The sequence below is a fragment of the Eufriesea mexicana genome, unplaced genomic scaffold, assembly GCF_001483705.2.
Source record: "Eufriesea mexicana isolate 0111107269 unplaced genomic scaffold, ASM148370v2 scaffold2839, whole genome shotgun sequence".
NCBI lineage: Eukaryota > Metazoa > Arthropoda > Insecta > Hymenoptera > Apidae > Eufriesea > Eufriesea mexicana.
The window spans coordinates 466185-487192 of NW_016910923.1; the positions used below are offsets into that span (position 1 = coordinate 466185).

General features: G+C 50.9%; 1 protein-coding gene across 1 annotated transcript in view; it reads left to right on the plus strand.

Annotated features, from left to right (window-relative positions):
• Positions 1 to 21008, plus strand: part of Shrm (shroom) — a 183852-nt gene that overhangs the window by 111456 nt on the left and 51388 nt on the right. The window contains 5 exon segments of the mRNA XM_017904310.1: positions 875 to 1187; positions 2270 to 2512; positions 2584 to 2738; positions 2816 to 3685; positions 3768 to 5498. Of these exon segments, the coding sequence (XP_017759799.1) occupies positions 875 to 1187; positions 2270 to 2512; positions 2584 to 2738; positions 2816 to 3685; positions 3768 to 5498 (3312 nt within the window).

The following is a 21008-nucleotide window of genomic DNA, read 5'->3' on the forward strand; positions in this document are numbered from 1 at the left end:
TCTGTACTCTTGGCTATTGCCATTGCTCCCCGTTTCTCGCGGTGCTTCAGTTTTAACTTCCAACTCGCGACAAACCGTACCTTCGCGTTGTATCGTTCGAATTTTGGGATCTTCGGAATTAAAAGATCATTAATTTTCAAATTTCCAAATTTTTCGTAGCTTCGAACGCGGTTAAAATCGAGTTGACAGTGACTAGACGTAGACCCGATGTGTACGCATTCACGGATGAAGCCTAAGCGAAATATTTTGACAGTTGTCTAGCTTCTATTTCGTCCATTTGGTCCCGTGATCTCAAAGAATTCGTGGATGGAATCGATCTTCGAGCATCGAAATTAATTGTTCCTACCAGCCCGTACCGGCGAACGAGTTTCCACGGTTAACCGCCGCCGTAGACTCTTTTATCGAGCAACTTTTTGCAGGCACGATAAGAGATACCGTTTGGCAGCCAATTAGACGTTCGCTGTATTAGTCCCGGCACACTTAGATTTCGCGATAGGTCGAACGTGGCGTTCCAACGGCGCGGCGTCTCGTCGTTACGGGGACGGGGTCCGGCGTCCGACGTCGCAATTATAGCCTGATTATACACGTTTCCAGTTACGTTGAACTTGTTCGCCATTCCATAAATTACGCGGCGGCCACGCATCCTGCTAATAAAGTGGTTCAATGACATCGCCAGAGGAGAGGAGATCCGTGGCCAGGCTACCGGGATTGTCGATGGTCTCGTAGGTGATTCATCGCGCGGCACGAGCGCCGATCACCTACGATTCCCTCGCGACTCGCGTATAATTGCTCCCACGCGAGCGAACGCTGGTCGACCACCATCGAGCGATCCGACTCCCCGTTAAACCATGGATTTCCTTCTCTGCTCGAACAGGTATAGCGAGAGCCTTGGATTCGACAGTTACACGCTCCCTCTCAATGAAAGAGACGAGGCGTCGCCACCGCCAACGCCGCCAGTCAGAGACGCGTCTAGCCTCAAAGGCGTCTGCTATGGACCCGGCCACGAGAAGTATCCGTCTTGGCCGAGCGCGCCGGAGAGGCACCCTGACGAGGACGTTCACAGCTCGGGTCACAGCGGATCTCATCGCTCGAAATCCTGGACCGATCACACCAACTACCCGAAGGAGAAGCCTGCCCAGTACACTAGACCGCACACGAAGAGGCCCAATCCCACGTTCACGCAGCAGGTGACGTATACCGTAGCGTAGACCGATATCGGATCATTCGCCGTACTCCGTACACGACATCGTACTCTAACGCGCTTTAGATTCCGTCGAATTGCCTTCGCAACCGCGATTTTTCCCGAATCGATGCGTCAGCGTGGCGACCGGATCTCACGATCCTATATGTGCAGGGCGCACGGTACACGCGTGACGAGGAGCGAACATTCCCTCGCGTCGCGGCTCTTACGAAATTGAAAACTCATTTGCAAGGAGGTGAAGCACTTTCGACGGTGTTAACGAGTCACGAGCGAGCCCGGGCAAGCTTATCGCGCCATTTTCAGCGATCGCCGCGTGTAAAGTGTTTCGCGCGAGAATAGCGTTCCCTGCACGGACAGCCGGGGTTCCGAAGAAGCTTAATTGGCCGAACGTGTCCCGTCGAGCACCGATGGAACGACGGCCAGCTCTGTGGACCTTGGTAAATCGCGTTACGCCCTAAAACCACGCGTACAATTAATCTCCCACACCCGCACCCTCCTTTCTCTCGCGCGGTGACATAATCGCAGCGTGGTTGCGGCTCAGACTTCCTGAAAAGTAGGCCAGCAATTTCGAGACGAGATGCCGTTTCGCGCGGGCCAGGCCCCGTCTTTCTCTCCCCCCCTCTCTCTCTCTCTCTCTCTCTCTCTCTCTCTCTCTTTCTCTCTCGCGTTCCTCTTTAACGTCGCTCCGTACGCGAATTCCAGCGTTTCCAGCTACAGGGGAACGTTAATGCGTCGTAATTCATTCGACTTTCCTTTTGCTCGATTTAGGACTTCCTTATTAGCTGGACGCGGTTTTTGCCGACTTCGGTAATTAGCTCGTTGCTCGGTGGTTTATTTTAAACCGAAAGGCATTACGCTGACACTCGATGGCGAAGAGCGGCCCGCTCGGCAAAAACGGGGCCCAGGCTTAAAAGTTCAATTACGCGGCGTGGCTCAGGCAAATGTACACACACACGCTGATTGCACAATCGATTACGCAGCGTACGACGACGCGGAGCGTACGCGAAGGCGGACGAACGAAAGCGTTTCGAATGCCACTCAGGAAGAACAACGATCTTCCTGTTGCAGCTGAAGACGGTGATGGAACGCTGCGAGAAGATCCCGGCGGAGACTTTCGAGTCGCGCAACAGAAGCAACGTGGAGGAGGAACCGAGATTGTGGCCTCGCGTGGATCGCGAGGGCAAAGCTCTGGGCGACGCGGAGTACGTGGTGCCGTCACCTCCTGAGCGCGAGCAGCAGACCGCTCAGACCCTCAGCCATGCCGATTTGGAAGCCTACGTTAGGAGCTACCAGGATCCCCAGGTGTCCCAGGTAACGCGCGTTAACTTGTGCTCGTTTGCCGTTGATGGATCGGTGATACTGATCGAGTTCCAATTTCGTAGGTGGACATTTATAGGGAGGCAACCCTAACGCAAGCGGGACTTGAAGAATACACGAGGGTGCAACATTCTCAGCAGGCTAGCTACGCACAATCCGAGGGCTACCATAGTTACGTCTCCAGTGTGGACTCTACTACGAACACTCCGTTCCTTGACAGGTGTGTTGGCTACGGTTAATGGCGGGTTTAACGATCGTGTATCTCGTTGTGTATTTACGTTCGAATCGTTCGTGCAGATTGAGAAGAGACAGCGAGGCAGTGGCTCAGAGACCGACGTCCACCTGGGAGGACACCTCGAGGGAAGGAAGAGACAGCGTCGTGACGACGTCCAGCGGAAGCGCCTCGAGCAGCGAGACTCTGAAATGGCACGGATCGATGTCGGACGTTAGCGTATCCAGCGGATTACCGGCTCGACAGGGCGCGTCGGATCGATGGCACCACGGATCAATGTCAGACGTCAGCAGCGTAAACGGTGGAATTTTACCGCAGAAGCCCAACAACGGATGTCATGACAAATGGCAAGGATCTATGAGCGACGTCAGCACCAGCGGATTGTCCCCGACCACAAAGGGTAGACACAGCGAAAAATGGCCGGACAAGTGGCAAGTTTCCATGAACGATCGCAATAAACAGAGTCAAGGTAGATCTAGCTTGCCGGCTGTGATCAATCACTGCAACGCGTCCACTAACGTGGCAGACGTTTCGTCGTCTGTCCGCGAGAGCAAATGGCAGGAGTCGAACATCGACGAGGAATCATTGGTGGAGAAATCGCAGTCGGGATCTCAATGGGACAATTCGGTTAGGATCGAGGGTGATAAGTATGGATCGCTGGCACAACCGATGCCTCAGAGTCCGATACGCCAGCAGATGGGCGTCACTAGCTCCCAGAGTCCGGAAAATTGGAATCCTATACACGGATCTATGTCAGACGTTAGCCAGGCTAACGGGTTACCGTGTAGCAAGCAGCTGATCGCTCACAGTGCCAGAGTTCAGACTCCGCAGAGACACCACTCGGAGAGCGTGTTGTATCTAGATCGCGAACGCAATCAGCGCAAGCTGTACCCTGTCAGCACTACTCAGCCTCAGGAATCTACGCAGTCCTCGAGGTATCGTCGGAAAATTGAATACGATACACTCCTTATTCCTGTCAAACGTTGTATCTTATCGAATGTACGTGTTTATTTTCAGAATGGCACCGACATTGGCCCAACAGCCACAGATGTCAGTGGCAGAGCGCATAAACGAACTGGAGAAGCAACAGCAACAGCAGCAGCAACAACAGATGCGTTACACCTATTTAGACCCAGAGAAACGCCATAGAGTATCTGACCCAACGTTGAAGGCCATACAGAAGAAAGCCCTGCTCTCCTTCTACGAGAGACATCACCAGGCATCCTGGAAGTCGGAACCGCAATTAGCCCAAGGAACGGCCCCTGCACCGCAAAGTCCTCCGCCCCAGCCACCCCCTCGCCCTAGACCGCCTTCTTCCAGACGTGCCAGCTCGGCTTCCGATTACGCCAGCGGCACTTGGCGGGAAAACGGTAACAGAAATCAGAACCAGGGTAACGGGGAACTGTCGAGTCCCAAGCATCAGCACAGCAACAGCTGTGGCAGTCTCTCCACGGATTTGCTAGGCCCCGTGATAGTGGGACCAGCCATATCGATCGACGATTGGGTCCCGGAAAGGCCACCCAAGAAACCGCACTTGCGAAACGTCTACAACGACCGCGTACCCAGTCCTGACCTGCCTCCACCCTCGCCTCCAACTGTAACCGAGAACGAAGTCCACGATTGCGACGATCCACTGCCGCCTCCACCGCCGGAACTCAGCGACGATTGTTTCCAAGACAGTCAACGCAAGCCTAACAATACTCTACATCAGTCGGAAGAATCGAAGATCCGTGACAGATCTTGCGATAGACACAAATTAGAGAGACACTCCATGAGAAGGTCTAAGCACGGTTCGAAAAGAGAGCACGAGAAATCGTCCGGGAAGTCATCGCCGAATTCTCCCGCGAAAACGGTGTCCCAAGAGCAAGAGCAACACCAATTCGTCAGGGCTGCCATAGCATTGAAACACGTAGACTCCGAGATGGTGTTAGAGAACGGGGTTTCCGCTGGATTCGCCACACACCGAATGGTAGCTACCGGTCGGTCCAGTTTGAGATACCCGTCGACGCAGAAGTTAATGGTGAATGGTAGAGTAACGCCAGCCAGGAGAATATCGGAGGAGCGGCCTTTCTCCGGCAGGCCCCCGGCCCAACTACCTGATCTCATCTCGCAGCGATACAGCGACTCTGGGAATCAGAGACCTGCCCCTCAAGTACCCGTGGAGCCGAGGATCATTCGACAGGAGTCTATGCGAGTGGACGGAACGCGAATCGACGTAGCCGGCTTGCTCAGGAACGAGTCCGCCCAGAGACTGGAGTCATCCTCAGGTCAGAGACCCCAACCGCAAGTGCCTAAAAGCGTGGACAAAAGTGCCTCGAGTAATCAGCCTAATCAGGTGACCAGACCGAACTACCTGCCTGTCCCAGAGAATTCCAAGTGCGCGACCAAGTATCTAGAAAGTGGAAACCACGGTTTCTCCATTGGTAGTCCAGTGAAGACCGGCTACGAGGCCAATTCCAAGATGTTCCCCTCGGAGTCGAGCCCTCAGAAGTACCACGAGCCCCCGAAATACGTGCCGAATCATCATCAACGTCACGGAGACGTGACACAGAGGAACTACTACGCACTGCCACCCAAGTACATCGACGCACCGAAGCAGAAGCCTCAACCCCAATGTCCCACGGACAGATACGGTGGTACCGGTTCTCCCAGCTCTCCTCCTCCGCCTCTGGCACCGCGGCAGAACACTCCGGGCAGGAAGTCGTTGCCTCCTCCGCCGCGGCCAGCTCCTCCTCACGCGCAACAGGGGTAAGTTTCATGGCTTCCTAATGAACGTAATCATTTCTCTGCCGCGATCGTAACGTTACTCTTCGTTAGTTTAACCCGCGATATAGCGATACAGCGGCTGGAAAAGTTGAACGATCAGTCGTTCGCTTTTCGGCTCGGATTACCGCCGATCATTTTTCCGTCGCGTTTCGTAATCGCGGAGATCTCGCGGCCCGTTCGTTTTACGGTCGTCAATTAAAGATCTCGGGATAGAGAGAGGGTCGAAACGTCGGTGGAGGATAGGCGCACGGTATGCTATCGTCGAGAGCAGTTTGAGCCACGGAACGCACACGATCCTGTAATTGCGGCGTAATTGAATGGTAAATGGTTTGCTGCCGCGGCTTGGCGCTCGCGAGTATCGTCTATTATACGTATACCGTGCAGTGTCCCATCGTACGATACGCTTATCCCGCGATCGATCAGCTGAATTAGAGGTAACCGCGGGTACACCTAACCCTGCGCTGTCGACGGGACGCTTATTAACGGCGCCCGGCGATCGATAGATCACTCGCGAAACCGACGCGCCACGTCGCGAAAACTTCTCGAGCATCCCTCGATGGCGTCGTTCCGCGAGCAGCTATAAACGGTGGGGGTCTGCTTTGGGTTTACGAGCCGGGGAAACAGGCGTGGAAAAAATCCGCTTAAATTCCACGGGGATTACCGCTAATCACCGGCTCTGATTCGCGCGATAAAAATGGCCGATGGTTGTTTAACAATTTGCAGGCTTACGCCGCTAATCCCCGTGAGCCGGCTGGTCTCGTGCATACTGCGCATTTTTCCCCTTTATCGATTCTCTAATGTCACTTTTTTATAATCCACGGATGGCCAGGCCGTAAACATACAATCCCGGTTCAGCGAAGTTCACCACGCGAGTTTGCCGAGATTACGGCTGAAAGCGAAAAAATGCCGCAAGCAGCTTTCCCTTAAGCACTCTATATCCGTGGAAAGAAACTCGCGACTACCCAGGCCGGTGATGGTAGAATCGTTGCTGATTCGTACGAGCGTTGAGCAAGAATTACTGACGGATTATCAGGCTACGAAGCCAGACGAGATCCCTCGATGCTCGTTTTTGCGCCGGTTTAAATCCGGGAACTCGTAAATCCCCGGGGATCAGCGCCGGCAATGCCGATAGTTCGGCGAACTCTCGGCTCTGCTCGTTAATTATTTTCTCGTTCGTTCGCTCGACCGAATCGTATGCATTACCATCAGATTATCATTGCAAATCTAACGGTGCCCATTACCGCGTTGATTTACGAGCGTGTGACTTTCCCTGAATCGCGTCCGGTGAGAGTCACTTAAACGACATCGTCGCTGGCTACGAGCAACTCTTTACGATCCGCGCTGCTTTTAATCGTCGCGTTCACGTAAATCCTCCATTAAGCCGTTCGATCGTTATTTCCCCGTGGATCCTGCCACCGCGATTTCGTCCTCCCGCCGCTCTTTCTCCGGTGTCCTTGACGAAGTTGTTACGGGAGTGATCGCGATCACTGCTCGGGGTAGATAGAAAGCGCGAACCCGGCTCTGGTCTTCGTGCCACGACTCGGAACCAGTCGTGGTCGCGAGGGGAAAGAAGTCACCCAAGACGTCCCCGCGTTCTTGAAAAGCAAGAACTCGGGCAAGGTCGATCGCGCGCCAAGCTCTCCGGCTGTCCAGGGACCAGAGCAGCGCGTTTCACGGAAGCGGGGTCTCTTCGTGGTCCGTGCTTTTTTGGGTCACGAGAGAACGATCGTGATCGATGCGATATCGGCAATGTGCATCGTGTAGTAAAGATAGGATTTATAGAGATCGAACTTTAAACTTTGATTATGTTGTAGCGGAAGGATCAGGAGATAGGGCTGGTGGTCCAGAAGTCTTTCTTCGTCGAAGGTTTTTATTTTACTGACGGTCCTTCGGTTCGAGAAGGTTTGACACCCCTCGACCGATCGTCTCGTCATCGATGAGTTCAAATGTTTTAAACAGTCGGAGACGCTGCCTGTCGCCTGACTGTTTACGCCGTCTATTCTAAGATCGTTTACAATATTTTATTCTCTTGCGGTACAAATTGGCTTGAGTTTTGTGAGATGCGTGACGCAGACGGTGGATTGTCGAAAGAGTCCCGTCACAGGGTTTTATAGGCCCTGTGAGGACCCGTTGCGTCACTCACGATCAGTCCTGCTTCGAAAACCGATAGGCTCGATGATTGCTCGAAGCAGCGTAGATCCATATGCAGGGTGACGCCATCGAAATAAAGACTCCTCTCGCAATGAAGCTTATCGAGAGGGAGCCACGAGCGACTCTACCGGGATGAGAGGAAATTAACGACGGATTAATAGTAATTGCACGGTCGCGAGGATTCACCGGTCAGACCCGTTCCAGGCAGGCCACAGGATGTAGGCTCGATCTCACGGGGCGATAAGTCTTTTCACCTTTCTTTTGTTTCGTTCTCGCTCTGATTGGGTGACCAGCTGGCTTCTGTGACGGTCGAGCGGTCGTAGCGACTGCACGAGATTCCGACCTCGGGACACGGTTCGCGGGGCAACACCGCTCCGCTCGTTTCAACCTTCGACAGGAAGAAGACAGGGGACCGGAGATCTTCTGCGTGGCGGAGTCGGCGATTACGGCTCGGCTGCCGATTCCCCGCTCGTTCTTCGCCGCCTCTCCCTCTTTCGTTCGGGGTATTCAAGCGGAGGCTTAACCTTTCGGCTAAACCGAGCCACGAGGCAGAAATGTCAGAAAAAAGGTTACCGCGTGGCACCACGGGCGTGTTTGCCCGTTCTTCGGCGCTCGATTATGCTCGCCGTGGCACTGCCGTTCCAGCACACGGATGGAAGAGTCGAACGCGTGAGAATTCGTCGGCTATTCGGCCTCGTTCAACGAGATCTAACGTACAACGAGTCGCAACGCCGCGGTAATACCTATGCACACGTTCGAATCTTCCCGTGCAGCGGGCGAATGGTGCCCGAGAAATCGCGCGAATTTATTTTTCCAACCGATAACATCTGACTACATAGCAACCGGAGTGGCGGGAAAAATACGCCGATTCGGATCGCGGATCCCACTCGAGCGATCCGGGTTGTCTAATCGCGCGATTGCGATTATTCCTCAGCTTCGTGCCTCCGCTGGGTCGAGTGTGCAGGAATGTGTTTCCACAGGAAACGTCTGCCGACCTGCCGGCCGCAATTAAATAGTCCCTGGAATGGATCGACGTTTCGGTTAACAACGATCGTAAAGTCCGCAGCTATTGGAAGAATGCTCCGTCGCTTAAAAATTACCCGGCAGTCCTGATCGCGAGGAATCGCGCGGCTACCCGCAGCGTGCCTACCGGATCCGCTCGCGACCGAGGTTTTCGCTTTCCGTTGCGCTCGGCTCGCTAGATTAATACGCTCGCGAGTACGCGTAACGATCGCGCGCCTACCCGATCCGGAAGATCGTTTCGCGTTCAAAGGGGAAGAGCAACGAGCCTGTCATCCGAGGCCGTTTCGAGAAACGCCCGGATAAAGGATTCTTTTTAGAGCTTGGGAAGAGAGACATCAACCAGGTCAGACGAAGCCTGTTGCAATTTCTAGCATGACATCACAGCGTTTAGCGTGCAGGGAAGTAACCTTATTCGGTTGTACAGCAATAGATGTATGAAGTTCAACTCGTTAAGTGCTCAGCCTGTTTCGCTTGACGTTCTGTTCGAAGTGTTCGTAAAACTCGGAGACACTGTACCAATTGTTATAATAGGAATTGCCAAACATTAGGTTCAAAGATGGCGAAGAATTTAACACCAAAAGTTAGCACCTTTTGGTCCTAGTCTGGGCCAGTCCCTGAGGACTGGTGGGGCCCGAACGGAAAGTAGTGCTAGTCCCTGAGAATACTTAACACTAGGTTTACGGACGCTATCTGTATACCTGTTTCTGAGGACATCTGTCAAATTGACAGGTGAAGGAAACCACGTGCCTTTTTTTTAACTATTAGTTAAATTTAAAAACAATTATATATTATATTAACCCTTTGCACTCGATAGGGTGAGCTTCAGTCACCATTTCATAAAATTTGGAACATCGATATTAATCAATATATCAAATTTAATGTAATGAAACAGTGTGCGAAGTATCGAAGTCAAATAATTCTACAATTCTATTATTATACAATTCTTCATTTACTGCTCAAAAAGTATCGTCAGTTTTTTAGTAGAGAATCCTTGAATTTCTACTCTTCTCTAGCTAAAAAATCGTCGAGTGCAAAGGGTTAACAGTCTTAATATAAGTTACCATCGTATAATTGGAGCAACCCTTCTGTTCCGTAAATCTAGCGTTAATGTGGCACTTAATGCGTTAATGTAGGTGTAGAATACTTTAGCTCTTTGCGGCACAGGATTTCGGATAATAAAATAGCTTCATGTTGCATAGAAATTTTATTGCGTTTTAAATGAAACGAAATTGGTATATTTTTACTAACAAAGGAATCACGTAATGTAGAAACATAAAACCAGGAAAGAAAGATTGTCGCCTTATAAACCTTCAGCTTGCAACAATTGATGAACCTGTACTGGCATGCTAAATGTTGTCAACGCGAGCGAATATATTTCTAACGTTTGTCGAAGGTATTATCAATTGTTATACGTAAATAAGACGAAATATAAACCTTTACGCGTGTAGCTATTGCAATATTTCGAGGTGGGACTAAAAATGACCCACCATGCATCACGGTGCATCAAAAAGGTGGGACACGTTGAGTGCTACGTCAATCCCTGGGCACTGACAGTAGACTTTTCGTTTGAACTACGTGGATTCTAGGGATTGACAATTCTTAATGACAATTAATATACTGCAAAAACTAAATTCCCTCTGCTGAAGTAAATCTTTCTTTACACTTTCGTGGTTTTTCCTGACTGATCGTCTCTTTGTGATCGCCTCTTTGCCTTTCTGGTATTCCCTACCTTATTACTTTCTGTTTATAATTTGTATATTTGTTGGCTGCATTGGCTGCACCATTCTCATAGTCCAAACGACAAAATGAAACAAAGCAATCTTCTGTCCATACTCTTCAGCATACTTGAGCTCTCAGCATCAAGTGCTCACTCGCTGTCGCCTGAACAGAAAGTATAGCAAAATCGGCACCGCACTCAAGTGTTAATCCTAGCGTGCCTCAAAGAGTTAAAAGCGTTGTACAATTGTTCCGGATTTGAGACTGACTGTTCCAGGAGACAGCAAATCCTTTTAAATCCAAAAACTGACCCCTTGATGCCTGCATAGCTTCAAAGGTCCTTGAAGTCCAAAGATCGGTATTGACCTGTCACCATCGTTGCATAGCCATAGTTAGTTTACAACAAAGCCTACTGTAAATCTCTTTGAGACGGAATTTCGCTAACAGTATCATGCATGAATGTGTACCAATTTTCCTCGTTAGCCACGCTTCGCGATCCGAATTACAAAGAAATTACTCGGAAACAAAGTTGCCTGCTCGAAACGCTTTGCCAGATGTGGGCCACGACTGACGTGTACACGCGAACGATCTCGTTTCAGCCCTCGACTGTTAATTATCGCTTAATAAGCGATACTTCATTTCACCAGCGACTCGCTGCCAAGGATCGGCCGATTCCAGATGTCGCTGCCGTCACGGTGTTCGACCCCAGTCGGTCACGTTTTCCCGGTTCCCTTCGTTTCGCTCTTCGATCGTACCTTCCTCCCTTTCTTTTCGCCGATCCACGGGCGAAACTCGTTCCATTCCGCGTCTGAGGTTGCACGGAGGCAAGACCGCGACCTCGACAGGGTAGCCGGCGAGTATGCCGGGTATCGCTTAACACCGGTTACCCGTCGACGAGCCTGCACTCTTTGCCACGTCGGATGATACCGCGTAAGGGTATAGCCGAGGAAGAAAAAGGGGTCCACGGTGTATCGTATTATCGCGAACGGCGGCCATTCTTCTCGTTCTCTTGCCACCGTGTCTCGAATGGTGTACCTTTTCGCGCGAAAGAAATTAGGTTGACATTTCTTGGCCCCGCTGACACGATTTTTGATCAACGATTCGATACGAGATACAGAATAGAAGAATATTCTTGGGATATTACGCGAATTTCGCGTGATTCGTGACTTTGGACAGCGCGTGAGATATCGCGAAAAATGGCAACACGTGACAGCTAAATAGATAAATCGTACTCGTTATCAGGGCGTGTGTTCGGGTAATCTTCGCGTCAATGATAGCGGATATAGAATAGTACGATAAATCGTACTCGTTATCAGGGCGTGTGTTCGGGTAATCTTCGCGTCAATGATAGCGGATATTCGATGATCTTAGGAATCTTTGATAGGCGTTCACCATTGCGTCACGACGATCGACACTCGAGGGCCCGATTTCGATCGGGATCGCGTGGATCTGCGACGTAACGTCGACGGTGCGCGTGTCCCGTTCGACGGGTGAAAAATTTATTGCGTGTTTGCCCTGTTCGTTTATTCTATCGATCCTATCCGGCGAACTGATAAGCGATTTCGAAACTATGGCGATTTTGTTTGCCATTGGAACGACGGCGCGGCTTGGAATAAAATACGCGGCTGTTTGATCGAGGGATCGATGGGTTATCTGACAAAATATATATACTTATCGGGCGTAGTTACAGTTATCGGTTCTCGATCTCTCGAGGGGAAATGCGAAAGCGCATCGTTCGAACTCGATCCATTCTTTTATCGCCAGACATAATTAAACGCTCTATCTCCGCGGATATGAGTTGTAAAAGTAATCTATATATACGGTGAAACTAGCGAGGAGTAAAAAGCACGTATGTACTATTATTCCTAACCGTGTTCCCGTCACTCCGACTTATCGTCCGCGAAACATCGGCCATTCGCACGATTATCCGCGACGAAGATGCTGATGCATGTGGCGCAACAGTGGGACGCAACGCGGGGCCTGCTAATTATCCTCGGGTAATTAAAAGGAGAACGACGCGGGGATCTCGTTGCAGCAGATGTACTTTCGTCTATCGGAAAGTCGAGCACGGTAGCGCGCTCCTTCGAGCAGCCTTCCACCAACTCGTAACGTCCTCTCTTCGTGCGTGGCGAGACCCGTTTGACGACTTGCCAAGGAACGGGGTCAATTGCATGCAATCCTGACTAATTCTAGGCGAGTTTAGGAGCGATAGTGGTAATACTGGTGGCGTATACGCCTTCATTAACCGTGCGTCGATCAACATCCGTCGAAAAGAAAGTGTCCTTTCGCCGTTTCCGAATTTCGTAACCGGTGATATCCGGTTCGATCAGAGGCGAGATTTAAACTCGGAGCGGTACCCTCGTATGTGGCACACGGCTGTCTTCGTCCGTTTCGATTTTATGGGATGCCGCAACGATATCGTTGGAACGTTACGAAATTTTCTACGAGCGGCCAGCTCGACGTTAATAAACCGGGGATTAATGTATCTAATCGACGATAGGTCTTCGCGAAGAGCGGAAACGCCTACTCGGGAGCTTGTTCGATATTCCCCAGATAACCCGTTATTGCATGTGTATATATACGACGTATATTTAATTAATCACCGGTCATAATACAATGATTACAGATTTCCCTGATATCTCCGTTTTATAAACCGCTCTAAAAAAAATTAATATTGATTCGTGCGATTTATTATGCAACCCGTTTCCTCCCGTCCCTCGTTAACCTCGACCATCACCGTTCCCTGCGCGTATTTAGAACGTTTTCTTCTACGAGTCTCATTTCTTCTGGAATATTCCTCGAATGGCTACATCGCGTCTATACCGTCTATTCCGCTAATAGCGGACAGTTATCGAAATGAATGCTCTCGTCTCGGGCTTCATTCCGATCCGCGAGGTATGGCGTCCATCTTATCCGCGCGTTCTAACTAGCGCCATCTGCGCGGCTCGGGCTCGGTTCCGCCGTTGACGAGGAAACAGCCGCGTCGAGAGAGCTCGGGGAGCCATAAGAAGCAAGTGACAGGGGGACAGGACCGACAACGAAGACAAAGACAATGGGCAGCGAGTCGAGACCGGTGGACACCGGACACGGATTCACGGGAGCGTCTCGAGGAACGGTATCTCCATGGCGACACTTTATCTCGCGAGTAAATGCTTAAATTGCTCGACATTATTAACCGAGTAATATACCGTTAGAACACGAGGATCCAGCCGAAAGAAATACTCGAACCCGTCGTCTCTTCACCAAACTTCCATCAACGTGGAACCGAGTCCGACGCGAGAAATCCCGGCGTCCCGCACCCCCGTCGCTCGCACCTGGATAAACACGTGTACCACCTACGTATACACCGACGTACACGACGAAGCGTGTCCTCCATTTTACCCGTTCCATCCCGTTCCCCAGTTTCGCCCGGCGTTTCGTTTAATTGATTCCCCTGTTAACATCGATTCTCCGCGTCGACGCTGGATAAGGTCCGCGGCTACCTCTCCGCGCGTTTTGCTTTCTGCAGCTTTCACTGCGTCGGTTTTACTTTTCCCCTGTCCTTGGAATCCCTCGTCTCCTCCGATATACCCGTTCCTCTGTTTCCCTTCGTAGCCGTCCCCAGTCGCAACCCCCTGGGCGGGGACCACTTGGCGCGAGATCGACCTAACCACCACCTCCCTGCCCCGACCACGTGTTCCCCGCGAAACGACTTTATTATTGCGATGGGTGGCCCCAGGGCTGGCGTACGACCGGAGGAAAAACCCGTCGGCCTGGCGTTCGCGCTTCCGAAGCATCGCGAGTCGATTGTCCAGGGGCCACGTGCGGCCGAACCGTCGCGCAATAAAAGGGCCCAGCTCGTAAAGTTTCCGGCGTGTTCGCAGCCAAGCGATCCGGCGACGAACGAGCGCAATAAACGGCCCGACGACGTTTCACGACCCGCCGCGACACGGCCGAGGAAATCGTTGACCGCTTGCTCTCCGTGGAAAATTGCCCGGGGTCAGTGACACCGCTGCCAGGGTAACCGCGACTGCTGCACCTGCGGCAAGGTATCGGGCGTCTGAAACCGCAGGGATCAACGGGCCCATCCTCCGCGGATGTTCGCCTCCTTCGCGTGTGGGATGAACGCGCGCGCCGCGACGACCACGACGCCCGCGATATAAATAGGATGACGCGATACCGCCGCTCGAATTCCCGGGAACGATGGTCGGGACGAGAATAACGAGAAATAGGCAGGAAGCTTTCGGAGATTGGGAGTCGTCGAGATTCTCGACGAGGTTTTTCACCGAGGTAGGAATTTCTGTAATAGACCGAAGTAAGTCTCTACGTGATCCAGTCGCTTCGGAGCTGAACCGGGAATTCCGTCTGGTCGATTGTTTACACGAATTAGGGTTTCCGGGATGTGAGTAATGGCGAGAGACGGCGGGTGTCAAATAATAAATACATCGACTCTTAGCTGGCTCGCGAGCATGGATTCACGGTAGACCAACCGCAGTCGATGCTGGGAAAGATAACATATACGGAGAGATAATAAATTCCTCCGGTCGAGAACCATGATCTAAGTATCCTCGCGGGACAACCTCTGGGTACGATGTTCGTAAATTACCGACTGACCTGTGTAAACTCGGAGACTGCTGTTGTACTAATAGATTATGCCGTATCATGGGAGCCGAACGTGACGAAAGTTACGTGTACCTCCTTCGTTCCTGAGGTTCTGATGTACAACGTGCCAGACTGCCTGACGTTTGCATTACAATTACCCGTGGCACACACTTGCAACCGATGAATTTCGACGACCTGCCTGGACCCGAGTCCGAGGTTTGGCGAACAGATGACGTGTACGCATCTGGCGAACAAACGTTGGGTATCTTAGAAGGAATCGAGCATTTTGGGAAGTGGACACAGAGAGTGAAGACTCGTTGCACGAGTTAGGACTCGGGGAAGATTCGGGGAACGATGGCATGGCGAATCGATGAACAGCCAGACGTGGTCATCGACGTCGAGGTCGTAAAGATCGACGCGGATCCGTGATCTGATCGACAGCGTGGCTGAACACGACGCCGCCGTGGCGAAATTACACGACACCGTCGCTGAATTTATTAGACCGGCTCGACAAATGAAAGGACGCACGCTAAATTAATGGACGAAGGCGTTAATGTCTGATTCGTGGTTTGTTTTTCCTTCGCGAGCCGGCTGTTCGCCGGTACCACGACTCGCGTCCACGCTCAGCCCAACGGACGATCCAGGGTCGCGAGCCGACCGGAATAGCTTGTGTAGGTATATACACGACAGTTACATTAGAGGCATTACAGATGTCCAGAATAGCGAATGACATCAGCGGGCAAAAGTCGGACGGTTTACCTATGCGAGCCTCGAGACATCTGTTCAGCTCGTTTGACGATTATATTAGCGATTCTCGATCGAATGTTTTGCAAATGTTCCTCCTGCCGCTTCCACGGAGTATATCCGAGGATATGTTTGAAGAGTCGACTCCGGCAAGGTTAAACACTCTGAAACGCATCCTTGGGTTAACTTGTTAGGCGCTGCGTCCATCTCTAGGGTCTAAATTCTTCATTTCGTTAGACGGTATTAAATTGGAAGAAGAAAGAAACGCTTGGAGAATATGTTTGCATCCTCTGAATGGATTTTATTGAATAATTCGAAACAAAAATAAATATCGTGAGTAATTTGCACCTCTCCGTAGACGCGACGTAGGTTAGACGCTCGTATAATTAGAACCTTATAATTGGTGTTCGCATAATTGAAACATATCGTCGTCTTAATATATTAGACACTGTGTGGATATATATTTGTCTGGATGACGTTGGTGCCTGGTATTCGATGGTATGAAATGAAGGAAACAATTCTTCGAATTTACTTAATGCATTTTATTTTATAAAATCTTTGTTTACAAGTATTACGAGCTAGCTGGCTTCTGCCATTGCATTCCCTGCCGTTACGCGGCGCCTAAATTGAAAGTAAAACAAAATTAGCCGACGTTTAAGGCGTTAATTCGCTTTTCAACTGGAATCCCCGACGGATGGAGGAGTCCGTGGCTCGCGGTGTGGGTGCCTGTTAGCGTCGGGCTGGAGGCAAAGAACTTTCGCCGCGGAGCCTCCGCCTTCGACTATTACGATAAGAAAAATATCTGCACGAAGAGGTAGCATTGCCCTCGTTCTCGCAATCTGTCATTCCGCTGGCAGGAACGAGAGCGAGCTGCAAACGCACTTTCTACCGCGTCGTTTTTCCAGCTGTCCGCGGAAGTGCACCGATAACCGCCTCATTGATAAACGAGAACAAGCCTCGCCACTTTGCGACACGTCGCGAGCATCCACGACTCCTGCCCCCGGTCGTTGAGTACCCCCTGTGCCGACTTGGTCCAGCTTCCTCCGCGATCGTGCACGTTCCGCGGAATCGCGAGGTATTCCTTCGATTCCAGATATTTGGCCAGAGTCCAAAGCAAACCGAAGCCAGCATTGAAAATAATACCGGTTTCTCCGAAAAACCAGACTCGCGGAAAGCTGCTCGCCGATATTAAGCACGGGATGACTCCTATTTATAGGCCCGCTTTCGTGTGACATTTAAAGCTTCGAATGTCAGCGCAACAACGTCCCTTACCTACGCCTCTTCGCCGAGACGTTGCCTCGATCTCGCGACCAAGGTGAAAAGCGCTCGTGGACTAGGTTTTGGAAAGTTGCCCGATTCGAGACGATCTTCCTCTGGCGTCGAATCACGCGCCTAGTGGCGCCAAGATAGAGGTCTGGGCGCGCTCCATTGCTAGCATCCTTCGACTAAACGGGTGGAGAAGCAGGGAGAGAAGTAAAAGCACGAGAAACACACGATGTTCGTTTGTTCGCCGGTCAAAATCGTATCTCATCGAGTTCGGGTTGGGATTGTTAGAGAAGGAGAGCAGGATAAAAAGTAACGGTGCCGGTACATGAGCCTGGCCGGTATTACTCATCGCGCGCGCGCAGCGCATGCAGCTTTTGCCCAAGAGCGACCATAAAAATCAGGTGAAACTGGCCCGCTCGGGTGCCCCCTTCTTTCTTTTCTTCCTTCGCTCCTTTTTGCTCCTCTTGGCTTCGTTACCGTTTTTTCTTTCTCCTCCCGTTCTCGCTTTCTTTCTTTCCTTTTATCCGAGACAGTCGTCCGGATGGATCTCGCGATGTTATCGTGGCCCCCACGTTCCGTCCCCGTGAATTCCATTCGTCATCGAGAGATCGTGGACGCGATCCCGGCACAACGCGATAAGTGGAAGTCCTTATTTTGACTCGTTCGACTCGCCACGGCATTTCACCCGATCGATCAAACCGGACGGGATGCTTTCTCTCTTCGTCCCTTGTTGTCCGCCTGCGACGCCTGTAGTAGCGGCGTCGCGGTGATCGACGCGCGGGTCAGCCGAATGCCTCGGCGGGAGACAGGATGATGGAGGCCGGGGTGGATCCATCCCGGGGGGTGGAGAACGAACGAGGAAGGAGTCGTATTTTCGATCGATCGAGCGTGAAAGAGAAGGAAGAAGGTGGAACGCAACGACGACGGTGGAAGCGGGCTGGAGAGGCTGGAGAGAGGTCTTGGCCAAGTATTCAGCCGCGTTGTGCGTCAAACTCACTTACCTACGACAATCGCCCGGGGCTGTGCCGGTTTTCTGTCTTGGGACGAGCGGATCCGCTCGATCTCGCCGGGCAGACCTGTTATTACACGGGAATGCGAAAAAGGAGGACCGGACCTTCGCAGATCGAGGAAACTGTTAAAAATGTATGGCCGTAGCTGAACACGCCTGACCGCCCTTCGCTTCTAATAAACGTGGCTAACGTACCGAGGAAGAGTAGACGTGCCACGTATATAGAAAAGATTCAGCGCGTTGGGAGGCGGCCGAGTCAGATGTCGATGGAAATTTTACGGCGGTCAAGGCTGGCTACGATTTCTCAGAAGCGTGTGTGCGAAACGTTACATCTCGTCTAGCATCGCTAATAGATTATTGCTAGCACTACCGAGCCGGTCGAGATATTTTTGCTGTTATTAAAAGCATACGGCAGTTTCCGACGGAATTAGCTCTTTGCGAACGCTTGTCTTCTCGTAGGAGACATCGTAAATCTAGCGGACAGCTCGAATGTTTCCTGTTAGGGGCCGAGGAGTAGAGAGTTCTGTAGTTATTACGGGATGAAATTACTCCAGGATCAAATATATCAAAAATTTTTCACAGCATTTCGAGTTAATTATCGGTTGAATAAAATAATCGGGTTCGACGTTATGCCCTTTAATTTTATTCCCAGCGATTCACTTTCCGACTGCTTCTGTTGGAACGAATACGAAGATACATACTCATTTGCTATCATCGTACCAACTTGTTATGTCGTTAGTTCTATTCGTTTCGCTAGTAAGTATTCCACGCTTCTAACTCCCCGTCATTAATAAGAGAAAAACTTCTGAGTGGTACAAATTGCGATTTAAAACGAAGATGACTATTAAATTCCAAAAAATTATGGCCCAGATACTAAATCGATCCGACTCGCATTCCACGTACGAGATATTTCACACTTCTAACTCTTCGCTATTAATAACAGAAAAAAAAGAAAAAAGAAGAAAAGAAAACAAAAATGTAAAAGACGCAAATTGCGATTCGGAATAAATCTGACTTTAAAAATCTGAAAAATGATGGACACTAAATTCGTAAAAAGAAAAACAAGGAGAAAAAAATGGGCGGAAATTCTTGTATCTCTTCCATAAAATGGTGGAACGTTCGCAAACGGCGATTTGCGCGCCACCCCCTGTCGACGCGGCGCGCGATCTTGTATCATCGGAACGCATTGTCGAAGATGGAAGATTGCAGAAGGCGCGTGTAAATTACGAGGCGTGTGCGTGGACCAGAGCCAGCCGCGCGGAGATTTAATCGCCACCCCGAATGAATACCTCGGCCATGTTTATTACGTGAAAAGGATAATCACGCGGTCGGTACAGATCGACGGGGACGTTTACAGCGTCCTCTCGCGGGACTGGCAGCGGGGAAAGCCACGGCGTCCTTTCGAAGCCATAAACTCTCGCTTCGTAACTTCGGCAGTTGTAACATATAAATTACGCGGCTGCGGCTTGCCCACCGTTGGCCGTAACTTACGAACGTTGTCCTCCTAGAAAACGAGTTATGACTGCAGATGTTGCAATCTGCGAATCACGGGTCCACGACTTGTAATAATCCGCCAACCGATTGCCCATTTAGGAATTAATTCGTAAAGCTCGCTGCTCGTCGATAAACAACCTCGTAAGATGTAAAACAACTTCGGCGACTGTTTGTCGAATGAGCAGAGAAATGTCGAATGTTGCAACGCTTTTCATCGTGTTCCACGAAAATTTGGAAACGAGGTCAACGTCTTTATATTACGTTTACGATGTAAACCGTAAAGTCGGGAACTTGGGTCGTGTAACATCGATGTGCACGGTTGTAATACAATACGGTTTTGTAGCGTCTCATTTCTGACCCAGAAATCGAGTTTCTATGAAACGCGACGTGCCCGACGATTGATACCTTAAATTTCGATAGCTAGCTACGGTGTCCTTTACCCCCACTCTACCGATAGTTCGAATTCGAGGCACGGCGGCGTGCAGATCGTCACGAAACGAAAGGCAATCCAGAAAAGAGCGAATCACATATCTCAAAGTTTATTAGCCGCTCTCTAGACATCAAATTAAACCGGTTCCCCTGGCAGATACATCTCGTGCTGTTTCCACCGTAGCACGGTAGTGCCAGGTAGACCTGTCAACAGCATTAATGTGATTCAGGGGTGCGAGCATGAGCGTTCCCCGCACTATTTACATGCGTACAGTTTGCCGGTTCAGATCACAGGGGAAGATAATGAGACACGTTGACCTGTCGCCGCGTTCGTCCCTCGATCGGTCTGTTCGTTACACTTCGTGAATCTTCGGTCGTCGTCGCCCGCTCCGTCCTTGTCTCCCGCTGCGCCACCTTTCTATTTTCCTCTCGCTCGCTCGCCTTCCCCCACTCCAGACTCAGCGTCGACGATCGCGACCCGTGCTCCCCAGTCATTCCGTTGACAGCGTTCGTGGCGTTTGTATCGCGTGGATCTTTCCGTGAAAGTCGATGACAGCTGTCAATAGTGTGCTATTGTTGGTAGGTGAACGCGAAGTCGTAAAACGCGTCGAGTGTCGAGCGTGGTATACCCATTGTTATTTCGCGACCTTCGCTTTCTGTTCGAACGGAATACACGGAGGCGAGTGAGAAGTATCAAAGAGAGGTTAACAAATGTGTGATTGGTTACGCGGTGACGGACACACGAGGCGGAAACGCGAGTGACAACAACGTTCAGCAGAGGAGATACGATGACCTGAAGTGTTTGTAACGCGGCGACACGAGCACACGGCCGATGGACAGATGTTGAATCTGAACATTTACAACGTCGTGGGCAGCATCGGCACGATGGTCTTCGGGAGCAATAAATTTCGGATACGAAGGTACGCATCGATTTGAATAATACCTCCTACCATCGGGGCCTTTTCATTCCAATTTTTTAGCACCGTTACGCGTTCGACCGGTCGAGTGAGCTATTAGCAATTTGTCTCATTAGGAATTTCGTATTCGTATAATCTTATCCGATCCAGGGGGGGGGGGGG